The sequence below is a fragment of the Takifugu flavidus genome, chromosome 1, assembly GCF_003711565.1.
Source record: "Takifugu flavidus isolate HTHZ2018 chromosome 1, ASM371156v2, whole genome shotgun sequence".
Classification (NCBI taxonomy): Eukaryota; Metazoa; Chordata; class Actinopteri; order Tetraodontiformes; family Tetraodontidae; genus Takifugu; species Takifugu flavidus.
This window is the reverse complement of record NC_079520.1, coordinates 2415845-2436663: the sequence shown is the minus strand read 5'-3', so window position 1 is coordinate 2436663 and position 20819 is coordinate 2415845. Positions and strand designations below refer to the sequence as shown.

Here is a 20819-nt window from a genome sequence, read left to right as displayed (position 1 = left end):
TTGCGTCCCTGTGAGATGATTCTAGTCTCAAGGGCTTCAGGGCACTTTTCTCTGGACACCAAGACACTGAACTTCATCTTTAAATTAGTCTCATCCCTGTGAAGAAGAAACAGTACAGCAGTACCAGCAAATTAGTTTGCTTTTATCGGCATCTCCATTAAATTATATACTGAACGCATGTGGGTAACTTTTCTTTTAGTAAAAATAGAACAAATCTGTCAGTCATTCAGGAGCAGATTAATATTTCTTTACCTTTTCTGACAGGTGTAGGATCCGTTGTGTTCCATCTGCACAGGCAGAAAGCGCAGCAGGCCCCCCCTGGCTTCCACTCCAGGAGGCAGGCTCTGGTTGTGGGTCCCCTCTCTGCTCCAGGTCACATTAGTCTGACTGATCCGGCACTTCAGTATAAAAAGGTGGCCGACACTAACTTTGTAGGTCTCCGTGCGTTCTGGTTGTGAGAATGGGGGTGGGAAATTGGGTAAAAGCAACCTTTACTAAAATGGAACTGTTTTTATTTCTTCATTCATGTGTCCCGTCATGATGACATCCAGTGATCTGCAGAACTGATTGACCCGTGTTATTGGGACTGTTGGCCAGCTGGCTATTAGAACTGTCATTTGTGTGCTGATGAAGAATTTCTCAGGATAATCTGTGCTTTGTAGGCGTGGTAGATTGTGTAAAGTCTTGACTTTGCTGTATATTTTAAATGGGGAAATATTGGTCTTCCTGTCATTCTAGTATTTGACTGACTTTTAATAAGCTATAATATAGGGCAGGCCTGGCCAACCCGAGGCTCTTTGCCTGGTTTCATGCGGCTCTAACGTTCATATCGAAGTTTGGGTTTGTGTTTTTTTAATGTGCGTGTTCGCTTCGCTTGAGTTCAATACGGTACTTTCGCCAAAAGCGCATGCGCGTTAGATAAAAATACCGCAAAGTTTCTCAGTTGGGACAAGATCTTTTGAGTCAGCAATTAGTGTCAAGTTCGCCTTCAAAATGGCAGGAAAAAAATGCACGAAAGCTTCGTGACCCGGTTCCGTGATCTACAACTGAAAAGGCCACAGATCGCATTCCTCGTTGCCCCATTTAATGTGGAGACGCACTGTTTTAAAGCCCCGCACTGTTTTAAAGCCCCGCTCTTAAGATCCTGTCAATATTTGGGTCAACACACGTCTGCGAGTCTGTGTTTTCTACCCTGAAACACGTGAAACCAAAGCATCGATCTGTTCTGACTGACGACCATGTGAAAGAACTGAATACAAGCCAGATTTGAAGAGGATTGTTCAAAGCAAGGGATGCCAGAAGTCCCACTAAGCAACATTCATAGTAAGAGAAAAAAAGATATTTTAATAATTATATTTTCGTTTGTGGACTTAGTTGAACTGAGAGTTTGTGTGTGTGAGACAGTGCACACAATGTTCATTGTTGAGAATGACTGGCCCGTGGTCTGTGGAAGTCAAATTCTGTCATTATCATGTTGGTGTGTGACATTTACAATAAATCTGGCTAAGCGGAGGTCTGTGTGTGTGTGTGTGTGAGGAAGGGATGAGGTTATGTTCATGTGTGCCCATGTGTATGATGTGGCTCTTGGGCTCTGACTGGTTGGCCACCCCTATAATAATTATAGGGTTGGAAATCTGGGGGGGAAAGGATAACAAAAGGACTGCAGTCTGTTTTAAAAAAGGTTTTGAGGTTTTACACAGGAAGTATTTTGCTCCTGTTTATTAAAATGCCAATATCATGAGGTGTATCGATTAAATATCGATACCGAGCGATGGTGTGTTCATGATGGGAGTAAAAATGGATTTTAATAATAAAAACGAGGACTCGCAATGTCTCAAATCACTCAAATCACTGTCAAACAATATTTCCGCGTTTGGTAAAGCCAGTCACAATAAATGTTATATATGATAAAATAATAATATATATATATAATATAAAATATATTATATTTTGTTTATATAGTTAGGAATCCAAACGAGTTTCACCTGGTCGGGTGATCTATTGTCGAGTCCCTGAATGTAGCATGAAGACTAATTAAGCCAGCGTCGCTAATTCAGACTAACAAAAACGTCCAAGTAAAAGAAAGAGGTCACAAAACTCAACTAGTTAACGAGAAGCTGTATAATGTTGGTACAGAAAACGGAATAGAAATTTAAGCCTGACCTATAACGAGTAGCCAAACGTAGCAAACAGCGTGGATGGCGTGTGGGGAAACTAGCAGAGAAAAGTTAAAAAACGCTGGATTAACATGCTTAATGTGCCTGGATCGTTCTCTGGACCACAGGAATTCAAGGTATGACCGCTGTCCTCCCACTAACTGCTGTTTTATTCGTAGGCTGGGATGTTTGATAAAAGGTCCTCATGCTAAACTCCTGCTCATTGATGGGAACCTGCGACTAAACTCTTATTTGGTTTGTTAAATTTACTGTTGCTCATCGTGTCAAGAAAAACCCACACACACCAAGTCATGCTAGAAATTTGGTATGTTGCAGTTTGAACGTGACAGCTGGCGACTTTACATTGAAATCACCACTAACAAACCAATTTGGTTCATATTTAAATGGAATTAAAGTCCAGAGGTTCATAACATCTGCTGGCCAAGGGGCAAGAGACTTTCCACAAGTTCTGGCTCCTTTTCCTGCTTTCTTCAGCAAATATTATTATCATTATTATTTAAATGTCTTTCAGTTTCTGTCACCAGTCCTGCTGACTCTCTGATATATGTTACAGGATTATTATGGTCTGGGTAAATGGGTTGTTACCCTATTGGAAGTTGAGAGGTGTCACTTTCTGATATTTACAGCTGAATTCTTCATTTTAGTCATCTATGTATGCGTTTGTCATTCCTTCTAAAAGTACAAGGGTCAATATTCCGATTTCTGCTGGTCGGCGGCTGTGACAGGAATAAGAGTAGTTTTGCAAGTCAGCAAAAATAGGAAAAGGGTGGTCGCTACTCACCATGGGCTCCAACAAACGCTGCCGATAGCAGTGCCACCACCGTGGCGAGCCACCCCGCTCCGGCCATGCTCGCCGTCGTTATCTCGATCACCTCAGCAGCAACTGGTAAAATATGGTTTCACACATTTCCTGGTGGGTAAACTGACTGCAGATTGTTCTGTAAGGAAGTGAAATATGTCCACATTCAACACAAGGAATGTAGATTCAGTTCTAGCTGGTAAATCCGTCATCGGTTTCCTTTTTCTGATTTATAATGAAACTATTAATCTGACATTGTCAGTGATTTTAGTTCTCCTCCTGCTTTGTATGTGGCTATAATACTGAATTTTTATGATATTTATGCAGTTCATTTAACAGGCACTAATGGAATGCTGAATAATGATAAAATACATAAAAAATATGTCAAAATCAGTATAAATGAAGTGCTGTAGAATCCAGTCAGTATGAAACCAGTTAAAAATGCCCACAGATTCAAAGATAAACCTCCACAGATGAAACTTGAAACCACTTTAATTAACTCACCAAGCTGAGTGACGACTTCGTTAGTGCTGTCACCGAGGTGCTTCTGCTGGGTTTTCCCACCCTCTTTCTTTTTAGCCATTTATACTTTCCTCTGTGTGAAATTTCCACCCAACAGGAAAGAAAAGCAACACACAAGACTTCCTTTGTAGTGTATCGACGGTGTGCAGCAATGATTCATCCTCCTCCGAGCGGAATTTAGCTTTGAACAATGCTGCCAATCTTTCAGATATAATATGCATCAAATTAGAGTAACGGGATGAGAAGTTTTATTGTAATCAGGATTTGATGTTTGTGTGCATAAACATGCAAATAATGTCTTTGAGTCCATGGAAACCTTTGCTTATAGAAGTTATTCGGACTGCGGGCTTCAACGAAATTAAATTTGCTGACCTTTCTGGAGCCATACTTCAAAAGAATCGCTGCTATTTTGATGGTCAAACACTGACTTCTTAAAAAAAGGACTTTCTGATCATTACAAGCCATTCTATTATCAGAAGTGAAAGTTGTTCTACCTGGTGCTCACTTTCCCCTGCAGCTACAACATTGTGTAACTTCCATCCTGTTTTTCAGATGTTTAATACTGCGGGTGGTGTTTGGTGGTGTTTGGGTGTCCTGAGATGAGGTGTCTGACGCCGTTGCTATAGTGATATCTGCACCACCAACACAACTAACACTGTTAACATCTCGTACACAAATACAGGACAAACCCCACACAATACTGTATTCTATATTTTAATAAACATTTGGCTTTGCTGTTACTGAGAACCTGATATGTGACTTTAGAAGTACAGTAACGTAACGCTGCAGCAGCAGTCCAGTTTTTACATATATACAAGTAAATATACACAAAGACACTGTGCATACATAATTTACACATAATTTACATTTGTTTTCCTTTCTCAGACTTGTCCTTTGGTTTCCTTGCTAGGAATATCAGTATTTCCTGCAGTAGAGAAGACGAACGAGTGTTTCTGAGTGATCTGTGTGCGCGTTGAGGCTGTCATAGGTTCAGAAGTGCAGTTTTCTCAGGGTACACGACTCTCTTGCCCCTCACGGGCATGTGGTACCGGACCTCTTTCCAAAATCTTAACGAGGGTGACAGCTTCGCTGATGATTGCGTGTCACTTCCGCCGGTCTTCTCGGCCTCTGTCGGCCTTCCACACGTGGGCCATTGTTGCTTTTGTCTGTGGTTCTTCCACAGGCACACGGCACCCTGCTTCCTCCTGAGGTGACGCACTGACTCTGGGAAAAGGGCCAGCTGCTCCGGGCTGATTTCTTCCAGCTCCACTAGAATCACCTGTAAAGGAGAACTCCATTTAGCTTCGGCATCGGTAGCACAGGAGGGGATTTTCAATCACTGCCCCTGTTTTCAAAGCTGCGGACGTCATCAGAACCTTCTCCATGCGTCAGCAAATGCAAAGCTGCCGAGAGGAAGTGGATGTTCTCACCTTGAGAGATCCCTCCAGCAGCGCTCTGTGCATCCCTACAACAACCTCAAACTGCTGCCTTTGGTCCGGATACACGCCGTCGTCGTCATAGACGAAGTCCGTGCTGCTGCCGCTGTCCCCCGTCTTGCTGCCCGTGCTGATGACGCCGTCCTCGGAGAGGATGATGTTGTTGTTGTTGCTGGTGTGTCTGAAGGTGGACGCGTTGTAGAGGAGGAGGAATCTGCGGCTCGCCTGCAAGCTCTCCTCTACCGAGTCCACCATAGCTGCGAGAAACGGGAGAAGCTTGACATGAGCTTTGGTTTGTGATGAGCTCTGGATCGGGTATTAAGCTGTGCAGTTTCTACACGTGGCAGTATTGATCACACGTTAGGAGCATTACCCTGGCCAGGCTGGCAGTCGCGGCCTGCGATAAAGAGTTTGTATCCACAGGCCTTTTCCAGGACTTGAGGTAGTGTGTGTATGGCAAAAGTCTCCACTTCTGTGTTGTACCCAGAGGAACAGGCCGAGGGGTACGCCACATAGGCGTCATACAGCTTTCCATCTGAATCTGCCCAAAAAAAATAAAGCAAATTGTCTCTTGTTTCTTTTAATTGAGCCGTCAGTGCACCACCCCTGAACTGCGACGTGCTGGATAACGGAACGAGTCAAATCACTTTCCCTTTTTACTTTTACTGACTGGAATTCTGAGAAATGCCGCCTAATTTGGTCACGAAAGTCATAGGCACGCTATTGAAAATAAACGTCCACAATTTCACCTAAATCCAGCCTAACCACGCAGAGCCTTTATTGTAATGAGTGCTTGTTGTGTGGCGCGAAGAGTTGAAAACGTGATGCTACCGTTTTGGGTTTTTTTTGTTTGTTTGCTAACCACGCAACCCTTGAGTGGCGTGCGACACGTCAGATATACCCGAGGCAGAGCTGCGGTTGTGTTTGATTTCCTTTGTTTGCTGGTAGCAGGTACGCTTCACATCCTGGGTTTCAGTCTGTAGGCTGCTGCTCTATGTGAGTCTTCTAAGGTCAAAGCCCTCAATGTTGGTTTTCCCCAATTTGGGTCATTTTGGGGTAGCTTTGCTCTTGCCTTTTACTCTTCTGAGTTGACGTTAAGAAATGTCACCTACATACTGTTTGTGCACTGTTACCTTTATCTATATAAAGGACCGGAAAGGCGCTCCGGAACCACAGCACAATCTCCACCTTAAAGATGTAGTAGATGCAGACACTGAGGACGAAGAGGACGAACACAACGCCGAGCACAACTCCGATAGGCAGAATGAGGTCGGGATCTGCGGATATGAAAATGACACCGGTTGGGACCAGTTTAGGTGGCGCGTGTCTCCAAGGTTTCCTGGGCGATGAAGATGCGCTTTGTTTCAGCCTGTTCAGAGCTGGAATGGCTGAAAGGTTTGGAGTAAATGTCTATGCGGTTATTGGCGCTTTACCTGTGGGCATTAAGGTAAAGTATGCTACAGGGCTTCCCCTGGCGCTGTACGCCTTGCAGGTGTAGTTGATGGCGAAATCCTCCTTCCTTAGCTCGGAGAACATCAGAGGTCGCTCCAGCCACATTCCTTCAAAAGGTTCTTCCTGGTTAAAAAACCTGGTTAACGGGAAAATAGAGTCACGCAACAGAATAAGTCACAGGCAGTTACAGGCAGCGGTGGTGACCGGAGGCTCAGTTGAGGGTTCTGACCGTTGTTCTGCTGTGTAGATCCGGTCAGAAGGCTGGGTACTGAACAACAATGTATTGTTGACGATCCAGATGACATGGACGAGGGGGCTGCCGACGCCCGGCACAAACACTCTGCACAGCTTGGTCAAATTGGACCCTGAACACACAAACGGTCCCAGTCAGTGGGACAAACGTCCACCCCTTTATCTGAATGTCGTATGAAATGACTTCATCACACAGTTCTTCATAATTAGAGCAGCAAACTTGAGGACTCCAAACTTGAGGAGCGTAGCCAGTAGAGCCTCACACACAAGTTCTACTTGCGTCTTCTGACCTTACAGTTGCAACAAGCTGTGTGAGGGGAAAATGAATGAGGCGGATGTGGTTTTGGCCGAGGCTTGACTCATTTTCTCTGCGCTGCGACTGCAAACCACCCTGTCCCTCACGCCGCGCTGTAGACGGCGACTCACCCAGCTCTGCCTTGATGATCTCGCTGGCTGGTTCGTGCACTTGCGGTGTCAGGGAGTACTCATCTGCAATGACAGCGTCACGAATGTGGGCCGTTAGAATGACCACCTCTTCCCGTTTGACATTTGTTTTCAAACTGGTCAGCTGGTTGAGTAAGTTTATCCCACTGGAACAATGGCAGTGTCTCCATCAGCTCATGCACAGTCTGTATGAACAAAACTGAACCTTAAACTTTCCCAAGAACCTGACACCCAGCTCTTAAAATCTTGTTTGCTTCCACGTCTGTCTCTGTTGTTTACATACGCAGCCAGCCAGTAAATTGTAGAAAGGGGAACACGTTATCACCGTTGGACTTCCAGTTATCTTCCAATCTTTAGCTGAGTCACAGCAAAGTCTACATTAACCCTTTTACCACGGGTGGGAACACCCGGTCTCCGGGCCGTATACGGCCCCCGAGACCATTTCTACCGGCCCGCAACGCAATAAGATTTTTATATTTTATATGTGCACTTATACAGTGGGACCGTTCGCTAAACTCCGCGAGCTGCAGTAGCAACGGTAGTGTATTTTTGCCTTTCGTATCCTGAAATTTCTTTTGTAACAAGAGGAAATATTTTCCCGTTTTCTGAGATAAAACAGACGGTTATATCAGGGTCAGTGAACACAGCATGTGATGTACATAGTGGGCTGGACTGATTGACACGGACGAAAAATTGATGCATCATGGCGACTGTCAAGAAAAGGAAGGTGGATGCAGAATGCCGTGTATTCCAGGAGAAATGGACAAATGATTTTTTCTTTGTTGAAGTAAAAGGCAAGCCAGTGTGCCTAGTTTGTGGCGAGGCGCTGGCAGTGATGAAAAAGGCAAATCTCGAGCGCCATTACAGCTCGAAACACGCTAAACTCGACGAGTCGAAAGGACAGATGCGTTTGGATAAAATTAACGCTCTTTGTCGGAGTTTGGAGGCTCAACAAGCAGCTTTCACACGACCATGTACCGACAGAGAGAATATTACGCGTGCAGGTTTTGTGGTGAGTGAATTAATAGCCACGAAGCTGAAACCTCACGCCGAAGGAGAGTTCGTGAACGTGCCTCGTAGCTGCCGCTGAGGCGCTCGCGCCGTAGAAAGTAAAATTGTTTCAAAGCGTGAATTTTTTTCGTGAATAACTGAACTAAGACATATTGTTATGATTCCAGTGGATAACGGTATGTTTTTATGGTCAAGGAATCTAAATATGTAGTCAAAGTATATGTGGGACTAATATTTATGGTGGAAATCACAATATGCCAGGAATTGTTGCGCTTGGCGGAGGTCTGCGCTCTCCGAGTGCTTTCTAGTTGTTATTATTATTGTCTTTATCTTTCTTTCTTTTCATTTATTTTCTTGATTATCTTGTTGTATTGCAGTTTTTGTGAGTAGGCCCTCGGCAGACTTTATAAAAATTGAAATGGCCCTTGATATGAAAAAGGTTCCCCACCCCTGCCTTATACGTTCGTACCTGTGACCCAGGCATCAATGGTCTCCGACACGGATCCTGCCACTCCGTCCAGAGTGAAGGACAGCGTGCAGGTGTAAAGGCCGCTGTCCTCGGACGTCACCGCAGGGATCTTCAGTTTGGTTCCTATGTAGGTGTACCTGCCCTCACTGTCAACAATGGCCTCGCAGTCCTTCAGGAAAGGAAAGCAAAGGAAGGTCGGCTCTTTTTATTTCACGCAGGGGTAAATTACAGCTGTGACGAGACTTTCCCACAACTCACTCTGTACCACATGATGGAGGACGTGACGTTGTAGCTGTCCAGTTTGGTCATATAAACCTTCAGGGGGCAGGCAAGTATGTCAGTGGCTCCATTTGTAAGGTGCTGGTTAGCTTTTCTGGGCCGTCCACATTCCTCGGTAGGCTGCTCCACCACCAGCTTGGTAAACTCTCTGTAGCACCATGTTGCCGTTCTGTAAAAAACGAGTAATTAAAGGCAGCTTTAGGGCTGCTCCCACAGAAGTGTGAAGGCCAACGCATCGGTGTTCATCTCAGATTTCTGCTCCCACGATACCTCACTATGGTCATGTAGTCTCCAGCGTCTTCCTCTGTCACATTGAGAAACCACAGCGTCTCTCCGCGCACCAGTATTCGACCGGTTTGGTTTGTCATTTCTTTACCGGTGGCCGAGTCATACCAGGAGATGTTGTAAGGGATGGCTGAGAAGTTGAACACCTTGGTGGTCAGCAGGGTGCTGTTGAGCATTGCCATGTCCCCAGGAACAGTAAAAGTTCTATCAAACTGGACTTTGTAGTCGGTACAGTTGTCTGCAGCACAAGCAGCACAAACAATTAGTGAGTTTAATCACATTAGTATGGTGATTTATTTGGTTGTGAAAAAGAAAGTCATTGTTTTCTGTCTTCTTAATGTCTTGATTAGTTTACAGCCTCATTTTTAAAAGGAAACTTCAAGTTTGTTTGTTGTTTCCTGTCTTTTATTGGATGCTGTCGTAAAGAGCAGCTCTGGGATTTCGAAGTCCCCACAGGACAACATGGATCACTTCCCAGTATTTTTCCATTTTGCTGTTCGTGCCACAAGAGGGAGACATTTTTGTATGTATGCATGTAAATACTGAGCATATCTGCTGTAAATCGTGTTATATATGCTGACAATAAACGTCACAGAGCAAATATTAAAAGATTTACAAGTAGGTGCAGTTTCGCTAAAGTCCACAAGAGGGTAGCAAAGTACATTTGTCTAGACTAAATAAACGAGTTAACAAAACAAATGGAGGTAAGTTTATTCTAAGTAACCAAGTCTTGTTTTAAAATAAACCAATAGAAATTTTTCTTTTTTCTGCTCACCATTTATGAAGACTGCACAAATCTGAGGCGGTTTGAGGAAAAACAGAAGCAATCCCAGCCTGTAACAGAGGTCCATATCTGAAACATGAAGATGGAATGTGCAGTTAAAAATGGTGAAGATCCTTCTGTATGAAAAGTCACAACAATCCTGCTGAAAACGTACAGAAATGATAAAACCTTATCCCTCCTGCCGAACCTTTCCCTGCTCAGAACACTCTCTTCTTTCCCACCTCTACCTCAGTTATGGGTGACAAACACTCGGTATGTAGTCAGCAGCGTCTCTGGGAAACTGACGAAATGCTGCGTAACACTTTGGATCTGGAAGGACGCCCAGCATTCCTAAAGTCTACTTATTCATAGAGAAATTTTCTGCTCTCTGGTCCTGTTGACTTTTCCGGTGTTAATGGCCTCTTCTTGTTATTTATTTTAAATGGCTCAGTGCACAGTTTAACACTAATGGCTGACCTATTAATTAAGAGATTAAGAGGTAAAATGACTTTTAAGAGGGGGTAAATATAGTTTAGGGAGATTAAAATCATTGTCTGGTTGGTTTCACGTGCATGTTGGAGATGCTGTTGTTGAGGCTGGGTGTCAGACCACAGTCGCAGAAGTCAGCAGCGGCTGATCTAATCTGACCGCGTGTCTCACCACATGTAATAACGAGGCCATATCAAGCCAGCTTTACAAACCTGATATGAATGATAGACTAAAAGTAAGGTGGCTCATCACCATGGCTTAACGGGTGACACTGTGAGATGAAGACAGATGTGGTAACCACCCTCGTACCTCTGCACAACAGGGAAAAAGACACCTTGAACATGGGCATAGTTGTGGTTTACTGGGCACCCGTATTACTGCGCCAAAGCTGTGGTTTCAATAAGATCGTGTGTTTAGATATCGTACATGTGCGTCTGTCATCACAACTCAAAAAGGCTGTTGTCACTACCCCGGTTAACCATGTTTTGCAACAACCTCTCTCTAACCTTCTGAGGTTTGACCTGCATCAACTTGTTTGCCAGTCGTTGCTACGAGCAACAGCAGCGTCGCGTGCGCAGCCTGTAAAATGGAGCAAGCAGCACCACCCAGCTGATCGTGCAGTTCTGCCCGTACCTGCACTGATATTCTGATTCAACCTGTGGAACGAGGAATTCTCAACCGACTTTACTGCAGCTTGAGGAATGTTGAGACCTGGGGTGCGAGTCCGGACGGACCACAGTGTTTAGAGAAGGGAACACACCTCTGCTGCTCACATTAGCTGGTATTTTTACAGCGGCGTACGAGAAGCGCTGTATCACCAACCTTGTCTGCAGACAAGGTTCTGGAAACATGACTTCCTGGCAGGAAACTGATGAATGAAAGAGGAAAAGAGGTGTCCTGGACACACTTGTGGTGTTTATATCATGTATTTTTACATCCACATGTGGCTTTCTGTTTTAAACCTTCCTGTTCCTGCTCATCGGTGTGCAATAAGATGGAATGCAGCATGAATGCGGCGCAGTGAGGCAGTGTTTCAGAACCAATGACTGATTTCCTCCTAAACCTACGGAGGACACTTAGTCCTGTTTGCCTTCAGGAGCCGCTCGTGTCCACACATCTGCTCATTCGTGCAAACGTTGTCCATCTGTTTGTGACGCAGCGATTGCGACACGCCGATCGGAGGTCCAAGGTCACGGTCTGAACATATACTGGAAACCGTCTGACAAACGTGCTTCTGTTGTTAACCCCTTGTTTTGCTGTCTCCAGAATAATAATAATCCAGAATAATCCAGATGATCGCGTCTGGTGTTTGATAAATGAAAACATCTGGAAGTAACAGCGGGGTGATTTGAGCTTGGTGGTTTAACGCCGCTGTTGTGATATGAGTCAATATAAATGTGCAGAGTCATGGTTCATCATCTAGACAAAGGCGAGATAATAGATGTTCTTCCGCTTGTTTTTCGGAACATCTCACACTGCTGTTGAGCAGCAGGAAAGATTGAAAAACCTAGAAAGAAAGGAGAGCACCCAGATGACCCCGCGTGCTAATTGAATTTTCCAAACATTCGCTGATGCTAAAGGTCACTCGAGGCTTCATATACTTCTGGGAAACGGACTGTTTGGACCTGCTGCAATATTCTCATGCTCTTAGATGCTAAGCAAAGCAAAAAAGGGGAGGCAAAAGAGGAAGAAAGGAAGTGGAAGAGGATGTGTTTCCATACCATGGTGAAGAATTGAAACCCTCATTTGATTCTTATTAACCCTCAGACTCCCCAGGAACCACAGTTTAACCCATGTTTGACTCTGAAGTCGCCACTGGTGCTGTAACGTGATGCAGCTGCCCTGATGCATGTTGGAGTGATGGTGACACTTCTTATCTTAACTCATGTTCGCAGTGTCCCAATTAGCTTGAGGTTCCTTCTTTTGCTGCTGAGAGATGTGTCGTTTCTCAGGTACACATGTTCCACCTCTAAAACAGTTTATTCTTAATCGTGGGAAATAATTAAAGAGGCAGCTGGACATCTTGAAATCCATGACTGAGGATGACAGATTGTGGGAATAATCAGATTATTCTAACAGATGCCAGCATTGATGCGCGGTGACCGTGGGAAACGACCATTAAAAGGACGAAATGATCCAAATGATGGATTGTATGATACCAGTTTTTCTGCCAAGAATTCACTGAAGTCTTGATGTACAGCAAATCCCCACATTAATATGTATCAATTCTATTTAAAAGTGTAAAATAGGACTTGCTGCATGTTTTAACAAAAAACATCAAGTTGCAAAGGAGCATTAAATGCATATCCAGGTCACAAATTTAGGTTTTTAGATCAGAGCTCGAGGCAGACCACAGCCTCCCGAAGGGCTTCTAATTCAGCTCAAAGGTCGGCGTCAGCAATAAACCCGACGCACGCCCAGATCTCCACGCAGCTCCTTCTGCCTTAGACTGGAGATCGTAGCTACACGCTGACGGCAAATCGAATGCTTTCCCTGCCAAAGCTGCACTCATCTAAACACACACAGAGCTAAAGAACACAAGCAGAGGCTCCCCGGTCCAAGAACAAGTAAATATTAGTTGTAGCCTGGCTGGAGCTCACCAGTCTGCCTCAGTATTATGAGACATTGTTTTTCATTCAAAGTCATCAGGAAGCGAGCGAAAGGTGCACACTCACCAGCGAGAGCGCAGCGCCGGACAGGATGGAAGAGAGCGGCGGCGGCCCGGCTCAGAGCTCAGAGGAAGCCTCACCTGTGACCCTTGCGTGCAGAGAGAAAGCTCAACCATGCAGCTCTGTCATTGACTCAACAGCACTGGTCCCACCTTCAGGGGACGGCGGCGGCAACAACCCCGGCAGCCAGGAGGAAGGCCGTGTTTGGATTGCACCACTGAAGTGAACTGGACTCTCCCCTCTCACTTCAACAGGCTGTTGCACCATCAGCAGATCCAGAATAGCCTCATCTGAATATAACCGCCTGAGTCCTGGTTCTCACCGTTGAAATCTATTGGAGATATTTGAGTTTATGCCGGGGCGCCGAGGGGGGAGTTGGCGTTCATCCCAGAGATAATTCCCCTGCAGGGTGCACATGCTTCCGCCGGTATGGAGCGGAGCTCGGCTTCATCCCCAGACAAACAACATCTGCCTACGTTTGTTCACGTTTTAGGGGCAGGCCAGCGTTACAAATGGACTCGTTTATGTTTGTCCGCTCCGGGAAAAAGGGCCGTTTCAGGCCTCATTGCTCCGGCCGGGGGAGCAGCGTGTGCCAGCTGCCCCGCGTGAGCTAATAAGAGCTCTTCCACCCTGTTTCCAACAACACGGGTCACTACCAGCTGGGAATTCATGAAAATGTACATTTTAAGACAGAATATTGAACGATAAAAACATCAAAAGCAGCCTCCCTTTTTTTGCTTGTCGTGCAAAACGTTTCTGCTCGTTTGAGGAAGCCCCAGGAATCATGCATGAGTCAGTCAGCTTCAACCACAATCCAGAAGTAAACCTAAGACGTTTAAAAGGGATTCCCTGCGACATCCTCCCTGCCACAGCCACAGTGAGACATTTACTGTGCACCAAAAACGTTTTCAACACGGTCGCATGCAACTGCAGGTTGTGCATCATTTGGAAATGGAGGAAATGTCTAAACTGGCCACCAGTGTGATGTTGCGTCCAAACGTCTTTAAAGATCGAGCGGCATCACCTGTGGCCTCATCTGTGTGTCGGCCACAAGGGGGCGACACTGTCACCTTTCATTCCCATTTTTCCAAACATCTCTGGAGGCGAGTTTGGACGTACATGAGCAGAAGTTTTGGTGAAATATAATTTTGAGTTGTCTTGTTAATGATATAAATACTAATAAAATGAGGCCAGAGGAAAAAATAATTAAAAAAAACAGTCAAACAGGGAAGCACATGTGGGAGAAAAAGCAGCCAATGTGAGCCGATGTTGGGAAGTTGGGAATGGAGCTTTAGATTCGAACTGTTTTCAACCATTCATAAAACCAAGGACTCACCAGTCTGATTATATCAACAGGCTCCTCAGGTCACTTGAAAATCTTGTAAAAACATTTTGCTTGGATGAGGAGCGGAAAGAAGAAAGTTTGAGTGCTGACTTCAGCCGTGTCCGCTGGCTTTGACTTCCTCTTTTCTGGAGTCTGAAGCACGTGTTGCAATTTCCTTCCCAAAGCTCTTTTGAAAGCCAGCTTGCATGTAAGAGTGTTGAGCAATAATGGGAGGAGAGCTGCCTGAATCCTGCTGTTCACATGATCAACACAGAACATATTAATCCAACTCTCCTTGCTGTTCAGAGGCCAGGAGTTGAAGATCAGCACTCTGAAAACCATCTTATCCCGGCTTCACCAGCCCCAGATCGTTTCTTAAGCTCTTAGCTGTATTCTGAATAAATTATGGGTTATATAACGCTCCATGTCATATTTTAAAACACTGGCCTGTTGCGACCTCTAGTGGTCACACAGAGAATTCAAAATTGTTGCACCAGCCGCTAAGATTGCTTCAGTTTTCTAATTTCTTATGATTATTTAAAATTTTCTGCAACCTGATTGCACATCCTCTCGATATCCAGGTTACAACCATGATTTTTTTTTCTCATTCTGGGACTGTCTGGATTCATGTGCAAATAAAGGATGTGGTTTGAATTATGAGTTAGTATGTTTCTATACCCTAAATAGGCCTAAATAGACATCAAAACATAGGTCATAGGCAATCTACTGCAGAGCTGACCACTAAAAATGATATATTAAACTGACACCGCTCGGTAATGCTGTTGACCCTTTGTGACAGGATATGATGCCACATTGCAGCTGTCGCGCTCGTGCACGTACTCAGTTTCACAAAGACGCCACACACACGTACACACGCCAGCAATAATGTTTTTGTTTTTCTTTATTTAAAATGATCACACTCAACTGCATCTGAAACAAGACACAGGTGCTGAAAATATTCTCTCGTTCTTCAAAGTTAATTTACATCTTAATTTGCACAAATGAGCAAGACTAGGTAGAAAAAGCTCCCTGATATTCATTTAGTGGTGTAAAAGTCCCGACTATCTTCCCGATTATTGCCTTTATGGTACACATAGACATGGAGTGTTGGCATGGCAACGATCACTCCGGTGGTGATGGTTTGGACTGGATTTGCTGTTAGAAAGTGCTGTTCTGTCGAGCCAGAAAATAATCCATCTTCTTTTTCCTTTTGGGTTTGAAGAGGACGCAGAGGAAGACCGACACCACGGTCAGGAAGCAGGAGCCGGCCACCACGGCCACCAGCAGCCAGGTGAAGGTGGAGTCTGGGGAGAGGCAGGTACACGCGTGTCCTTTACGGGTTCATCACGGCAAACAGTCAGTGTTTAAAGCTCAGGGTGAAGCTTCATTTTGTCATTACGTAATGGTATAAACCCTAAGTTTACTTAGTTTTGAGTAAAGTAGCTTTCTATGCAAGTTTGGTCAATTTCTTGTAGTTTTAGCATTAATTCTGTAACCTGTAGACATCTGAAGTCATTTGGGAACCTTCTGTCTTACCCTCAAGCTGCAGGTGTGTCACAACTTCCTGCCTCCCTGCTTGGTTCTGCGTCACACACCTCAGCTCCGTGCTGGCGTCTTTTTCAGTGATGGCCAAAACAATTAGCCTCAGCTCAATCTGGCAGCCTTCTGACGTCCTGGTTACCCTGGCAACGATGAGACGCAACACTTCAACTGGAGAAATAGCTCCGACGTTCTTAATAAAGACGTCAACTCATTTGAAAACCAAAAACTGCTGTGATTTTGAAATGTTGAAAGGCACCTTCTGCCTCCCTGCAGAGCTCGTCCGTCCAGGTAGGACGACTCCACCGGCTGGCTGTTCACCAGCCACGTGACCTCGGTGGCGTCTGCAGCCTCACATTCAGTCAGCACCCTGCAGAACATTTCCTCCGCAGAACCTAAACGAGAGAGACGTTGGCGCCGATCCTTGCACACGTGCATGCATTCCGTTTAAATAAAGAAACCAACGCTCACCCTCCTGGATCTCGTAAACGCTTCCATTTAGAGGTGAGACGATCACAGGTCGTTGGAATTTTGGAGCTTATTTGTTAGAGAAAGAAATAACGGTGTCGATCAGAACGACTTTCATGTCATCTCTGCAGAGAAATGTATGAATTGGTGTAAACATTACTGTAGCTGCTGGTGGTGGTGCTGGTGGTGGTGGTTCGCCCTGGGTCGGATGTGATGCTGAGGTCAGGCCCTGTGGGCGAAGGAATGATCGCAGGGCCTAAATATATGCGTAAATTCAGAAAGGTGTACGTACATATAAATAAGAACATTGTTTTATGCCAGCTAACCGGAAGTGTGCTTTTTAGTGCTGCTCATTCTGCGTACCCTGAACTAATTAGGTGTGCTACACACATCTGTCCACTAGAGGGCAGCGCCGCCTCATGACTTTCGTCTGCACATTATCCTTAAATTCGCTCGCACACCATCTACAGGCTGAAATCACCTTCCACATGGAGCAGTAAGGCTCTGCTGACTTTGAACTGCTGGTTGTTGATCACAACGTTGAGCTGGCAGGTGTAGACGCCTGCGTCAGACCGCTGGACTTTGGGGATCAACAGGCTTCTGTTGTTCCACTGGAAAGAGCTCCCTCTGCCCGGCTGGAGCCTGCTGGGCGCCGAATCCTGCCGGGGGGGAAAGCGGGGCGTCAAAACAAGGCATTGAGTCTGACATATAAGCGGTGGTGCCGACGGACGGTTCCTCTCACCTTGTACCACTCGATCAGCCGGCAGGTGCTGTTGAAGTCACCGATTGATGGACATTTTAATGTCAACTCCTCTCCCACTGTGGCTGTTATCGGGAAGGAGAGCTTCTCCATGTCTGCCGCCCGCGGCTCGTAGACGTGCAGGCGGATGCTCCCAGTGACACAGTAGGTCTCATTTCTGTCCATAAATGTCAAGACGCACAGAATTTACAGCCCATTCGGATGCGGCGGCGCCGTTTTGCCGGGGTGGGTTTAGGGCGCACCTGTAGGTGCAGGTGTATTCCCCGGAGTCCGACGCCTTCGCTGGGAGGAACCACAGCTGCTTGTCGCTCTGCACCACCCGCTCCTTGTCCTCAGCGGCCGCAGAGTCGCTCCCGTTGGCCTTGGAAATGACGTACCTCGCCGAGGAGGGGGCGATTCTGCGCACGTGCAGCACCCTGGCGAACATGGGGAAGGAGAGGATCACCGCCTCGCCCTCCACTCGGAACAGCCCCACCTCTGAAGACGTCACGTAGCAACCACCTGTTGGGAGGAAAGCAGCGGACTTTTTAGTCACCCTCCGCCCAGCCCGGGTCTGCAGCCTGTGCAGGGGGGGGGGGCGCACCTTTCATTCGGAGAGGAGGGGGCGCAGGTCGTCCGTACGCGTCCTGCACGAGGACCGCAGCCAGCATCAGCAGCAGGTGGACCATGATGGGCGTCTGAGGAGCCTGTAAGGGGCGGCGAAGAGATGAGATCGGCCCTGTGGTCGTCTGGAGGTGCAGGAGGAGCAACTGGGGACACGAGCCGCCGCTCAGAGCTGCCTTTTCCTCCCCGCAGCTGCGTTTTATCACTGTTTAGTGAAAACTCCTGATGCTGATGTGACATCACGCCTGCTGTCAGTGACGTGCTACTCCCACGGCCACATTTAGCCACAGAGGTGAATCACAGGATCCCCCCCCCCTCCCTGCTGTTGAGTATAAAGGTCAGGGTCTATATATCTATATACTGTACATCTCCTATAGAGGATGGAAAGACTGAAAGGTTTTTATCTCTTTTGTATCCAGCCGCTGGATATTATCTTTGGGTTTTATTTTGCTGACTTTTTATGAGAAGAGAATTGTTTCTCTCCTGTTTCCTCGTCTTTGAGCCCAGAGCCGGTGACAGCGGCTGCTTTCGCACGCGCACGTTGGGGATTTTAGTTTTCCTTCAGTTCTAATTGGAGTGTCGTCAAAGCTTAATCCCATTCATTAACCCAGTGGGCGTGTCCAGTTCAGATTTAGGCGCACCAGCACGTGTCGCACTGGGGAGAGCTTAAAAAGAAACGACATAAATATTGCCTGGATTTCATTTCTCCGTTTCTTGTCTTTTTTTAGTGCAATTTAAGTCTGATTATTGTACAGAGAGCTCACATCGGTTGCATACGTGACCCAGGAATCTTCACATTTATGATATATTTGTAGTCCATATTAATAAACAGGCGTTTCTGAGCAAGTACACTGAAGTTATTCAAACCTCGAATAATAAAAAAGTGCTTTCATTGGTAAACTAGTGCAACATAAAGCCCTCACATTAAGGAATGTAGCGTTCTCAACCTGACAGCATCACATTCCAGCAGTGTTAATTATTCTCTTTAATAGTGTAACTAACAGCCGCTCTTTGAATGCTCCCAGTTGTGTATTTTAGCTTCTAATGCAACAGACACACTCGCACATGTGACCCTGTGAATGTAGAAACACTTGCCTCAGGTTCTACTCACAGCGGTCAGGTGAGCGCGGGTGACGTGGGACGGCGGTGATGGCGGTGACGGCGGTGGCAGGCAGACGAGGCGACGGTGTGGACGCAGCAGCACGCGGTCAGTTTTCTGCTCGGAGGAAACCTGTCCTCTCTTTTCTATGTTCCCACCCCTCTGAAATGGAAATTTCTCAGGTTTCCCAATGTATCGCAGTGTGCTGTACAGCTCACCACATGCCTGCTGACTACCCCCTACACACACACACACACACACACACTATACACACACACACACACACTATATACACACACACACACACCACTATATATATACACCACACACACACACACTATATATACACACACTTAATCACGTCTGTGGGCTCAGCAGCCCTTTGAGTCCCATTCACAGATTTGATGTAAAAACTGAGAAGACTCGTGCATCAGTGTTGTTATTGTTACTATTCTTGTTGCTCGGCCTGTTGCTCAAGTCGCAAATGTCCCCGTTTGTTTCGATGCTCAATCGCCAGCTCCCCACGTGCAAGCGGTCAAACGCCAATGTTGCCGCCAGCGCCGTCCGTCCTCGCAGAACCCTGGCGTCCACCCCAGCGTTCACGTACAGCTTCGATTCTATACGTTCCCTCCCGAAATGGTCCAAGTTGCACTTTGAAATGGACGTGTGTCTTATTTGCATATTGTGTGTGTGTGTGTGTGTGTGTGTGTGGTGTGTGTGTGTGTGTGTGTGTGTGTGTGTGTGTGTGTGTGTGTGTGTGTGTCCATCTGATTCAGCGGCTGCCACCAGGAGGCGACGCTCTCTGATCCCATCGTGCAGCTGAGTCTTAGTAAAGTAAAGAAAAGCCCGTTTCCTTCTGAAACTGGAGGAGCAGGACGGCTCTGCATACCTGGCGCCGTGTTCACAGACAGGTGGGCCGTGCACGTGCGACACTCCCAACGTCTTTTTGGACAGGCCGTGATTACCTGCACGTTCCTCGGCTGACTAATTGTTCATTTTTCCACATATTTCCTGTGAGCTGGTTTCAGTCGGAGCTTTTCTTTCTTATTTCCTGATCAACGTTCAGGATCTTTGGCCTCCGGAGACGCCACGAAACCTTAAGGGTGAACTTTGACCTGGCCTCCGTCTTCCTCCGTTCCTTTTCTAAAGACGTGCGATTATATAGAATATTTAAATATTCTGGAGGTGCCGTGTGGGGCCGGTGGGGCTCAGCTTTGAGTCCTCTTCCTGCATCTTTTACCAATCTGACATATTGATGAGGAGGCTTCTCACAGCTGACGCAGTCTTCAGCCGTTTGGAGAAGAAAACGATGAATCTAAGTTACTGCGGAGGAGATGGTTTTATCCCAGTCAGTCGGTCAGGATACGCACACGGGATAGATCTCGATTAGGCGTTCACAGTTCTGATCTTATATGGCCGAAGGCCTCTGGGGCGCGGACACATGCACAGGACACGGGACGTCTTCACAGCGTGTGTGTGAGGCGTGCACAGCAGGAGTTTGGTGCCTTCACAGCGGGAGTTTGGTGCCTTCACAGCAGGAGTTTGGTGCCTTCACAGCAGGGGTTTGGTGCCTTCACAGCAGGGGTTTGGTGCCTTCACAGCAGAGGTTTGGTGCCTTCACAGCAGGGGTTTGGTGCCTTCACAGCAGAGGTTGGTGCCTTCACAGCGGAGTTTGGTGCCTTCACACCAGGGGTTTGGTGCCTTCACAGCAGGGGTTCCGGCTGGCGCAAGAAGTTGAATGACTAAGAATGTCGTTTGACGCTGGTCTCCTTGGAACCTTTGTTTCCTTGTAAAATGAATGAGGAACCAAACGGACTCATCTGCTCTCCCAGCCTCCACCACACCCTTCCTAAAATTCCATTTCAGGTGCCAGCCGGTGATGACGGAACAGCCGGAGGTGGGGAAGGATCTGTTACTGGGAGGAGATCTCATATTTGGGTATTTTAGATCTTTATTAAACATGTCAAGGATGAAAAGTT

General features: G+C 46.3%; 3 protein-coding genes and 1 long non-coding RNA gene across 9 annotated transcripts in view; 1 reads left to right on the top strand and 3 right to left on the bottom strand.

Moving 5' to 3' along the window:
- Positions 1–4052, bottom strand: part of LOC130529482 (interleukin-1 receptor-like 1) — an 8208-nt gene extending 4156 nt beyond the window's left edge. Inside the window, exons 1-4 of the mRNA XM_057039788.1 lie at positions 3481–4052; positions 2959–3115; positions 253–448; positions 1–96 (exon numbers count right to left, since the gene is read on the bottom strand). The exon at positions 1–96 is cut by the window's left edge and continues 70 nt beyond it. Coding sequence (XP_056895768.1) covers positions 1–96; positions 253–448; positions 2959–3025 — 359 coding nt within the window. The 5' untranslated portion in view covers positions 3026–3115; positions 3481–4052. The remainder of the gene's footprint in view (positions 97–252; positions 449–2958; positions 3116–3480) is intronic.
- On the top strand, positions 1893–18443 carry LOC130529828 (uncharacterized). 2 transcript variants are annotated; one of them, XR_008951673.1, is made up of 3 exons: positions 1893–2293; positions 15594–15689; positions 16187–18443. It is a non-coding gene; the product is annotated as an uncharacterized LOC130529828 (long non-coding RNA). The 2 variants fall into 2 exon arrangements; XR_008951659.1 differs by having other exon boundaries at positions 1895–2293; positions 15915–18443.
- On the bottom strand, positions 4197–14582 carry zmp:0000000936 (interleukin-1 receptor type 1). 4 transcript variants are annotated; one of them, XM_057039568.1, is made up of 12 exons: positions 14384–14582; positions 9902–9979; positions 9112–9364; positions 8821–9010; positions 8563–8731; positions 7065–7127; positions 6616–6751; positions 6368–6522; positions 6068–6211; positions 5308–5475; positions 4929–5191; positions 4197–4777 (listed from the first exon to the last, which is right to left on the bottom strand). In XM_057039568.1, the coding sequence occupies exons 2-12, from the start codon at positions 9975–9977 to the stop codon at positions 4481–4483; spliced, it is 1914 nt and encodes a 637-aa protein (XP_056895548.1). In that variant the 5' UTR covers positions 9978–9979; positions 14384–14582; the 3' UTR covers positions 4197–4480. The 4 variants fall into 4 exon arrangements, with proteins under 4 accessions (XP_056895548.1, XP_056895643.1, XP_056895394.1 ...); XM_057039663.1 differs by lacking the exon at positions 14384–14582 and adding an exon at positions 13128–13645; XM_057039414.1 differs by lacking the exon at positions 14384–14582 and adding an exon at positions 13054–13642.
- On the bottom strand, positions 15255–18979 carry LOC130529538 (interleukin-1 receptor type 2). Of its 2 annotated transcripts, none has more exons than XM_057039918.1 (10): positions 18853–18979; positions 17722–17824; positions 17381–17639; positions 17121–17295; positions 16860–17037; positions 16539–16634; positions 16382–16447; positions 16170–16305; positions 15908–16053; positions 15255–15675 (listed from the first exon to the last, which is right to left on the bottom strand). In XM_057039918.1, exons 2-10 carry the CDS (start codon positions 17804–17806, stop codon positions 15530–15532), a joined length of 1287 nt encoding a protein of 428 aa, XP_056895898.1. In that variant the 5' UTR covers positions 17807–17824; positions 18853–18979; the 3' UTR covers positions 15255–15529. The 2 variants fall into 2 exon arrangements, with proteins under 2 accessions (XP_056895898.1, XP_056895977.1); XM_057039997.1 differs by having other exon boundaries at positions 16539–16607; positions 18853–18978.
- Between the last annotated feature and the right edge of the window lie 1840 nt (positions 18980–20819).

Coding starts and splice junctions, on each gene's coding strand:
- zmp:0000000936 (XM_057039568.1), bottom strand. CDS start 9,977: ATGGACCTCTGTTACAGGCTGGGATTGCTTCTGTTTTTCCTCAAACCG. Junction 9,011..9,111: donor GACTACATGACCATAGTGAG/GTATCGTGGGAG, acceptor CGTTTTTTACAG/AACGGCAACATGGTGCTACA. Junction 5,192..5,307: donor CGACTGCCAGCCTGGCCAGG/GTAATGCTCCTA, acceptor CGTTTCTCGCAG/CTATGGTGGACTCGGTAGAG.
- LOC130529538 (XM_057039918.1), bottom strand. CDS start 17,806: ATGGTCCACCTGCTGCTGATGCTGGCTGCGGTCCTCGTGCAGGACGCG. Junction 17,296..17,380: donor GAATACACCTGCACCTACAG/GTGCGCCCTAAA, acceptor ATTTATGGACAG/AAATGAGACCTACTGTGTCA. Junction 16,635..16,859: donor CTTACTGCTCCATGTGGAAG/GTGATTTCAGCC, acceptor GCATATATTTAG/GCCCTGCGATCATTCCTTCG.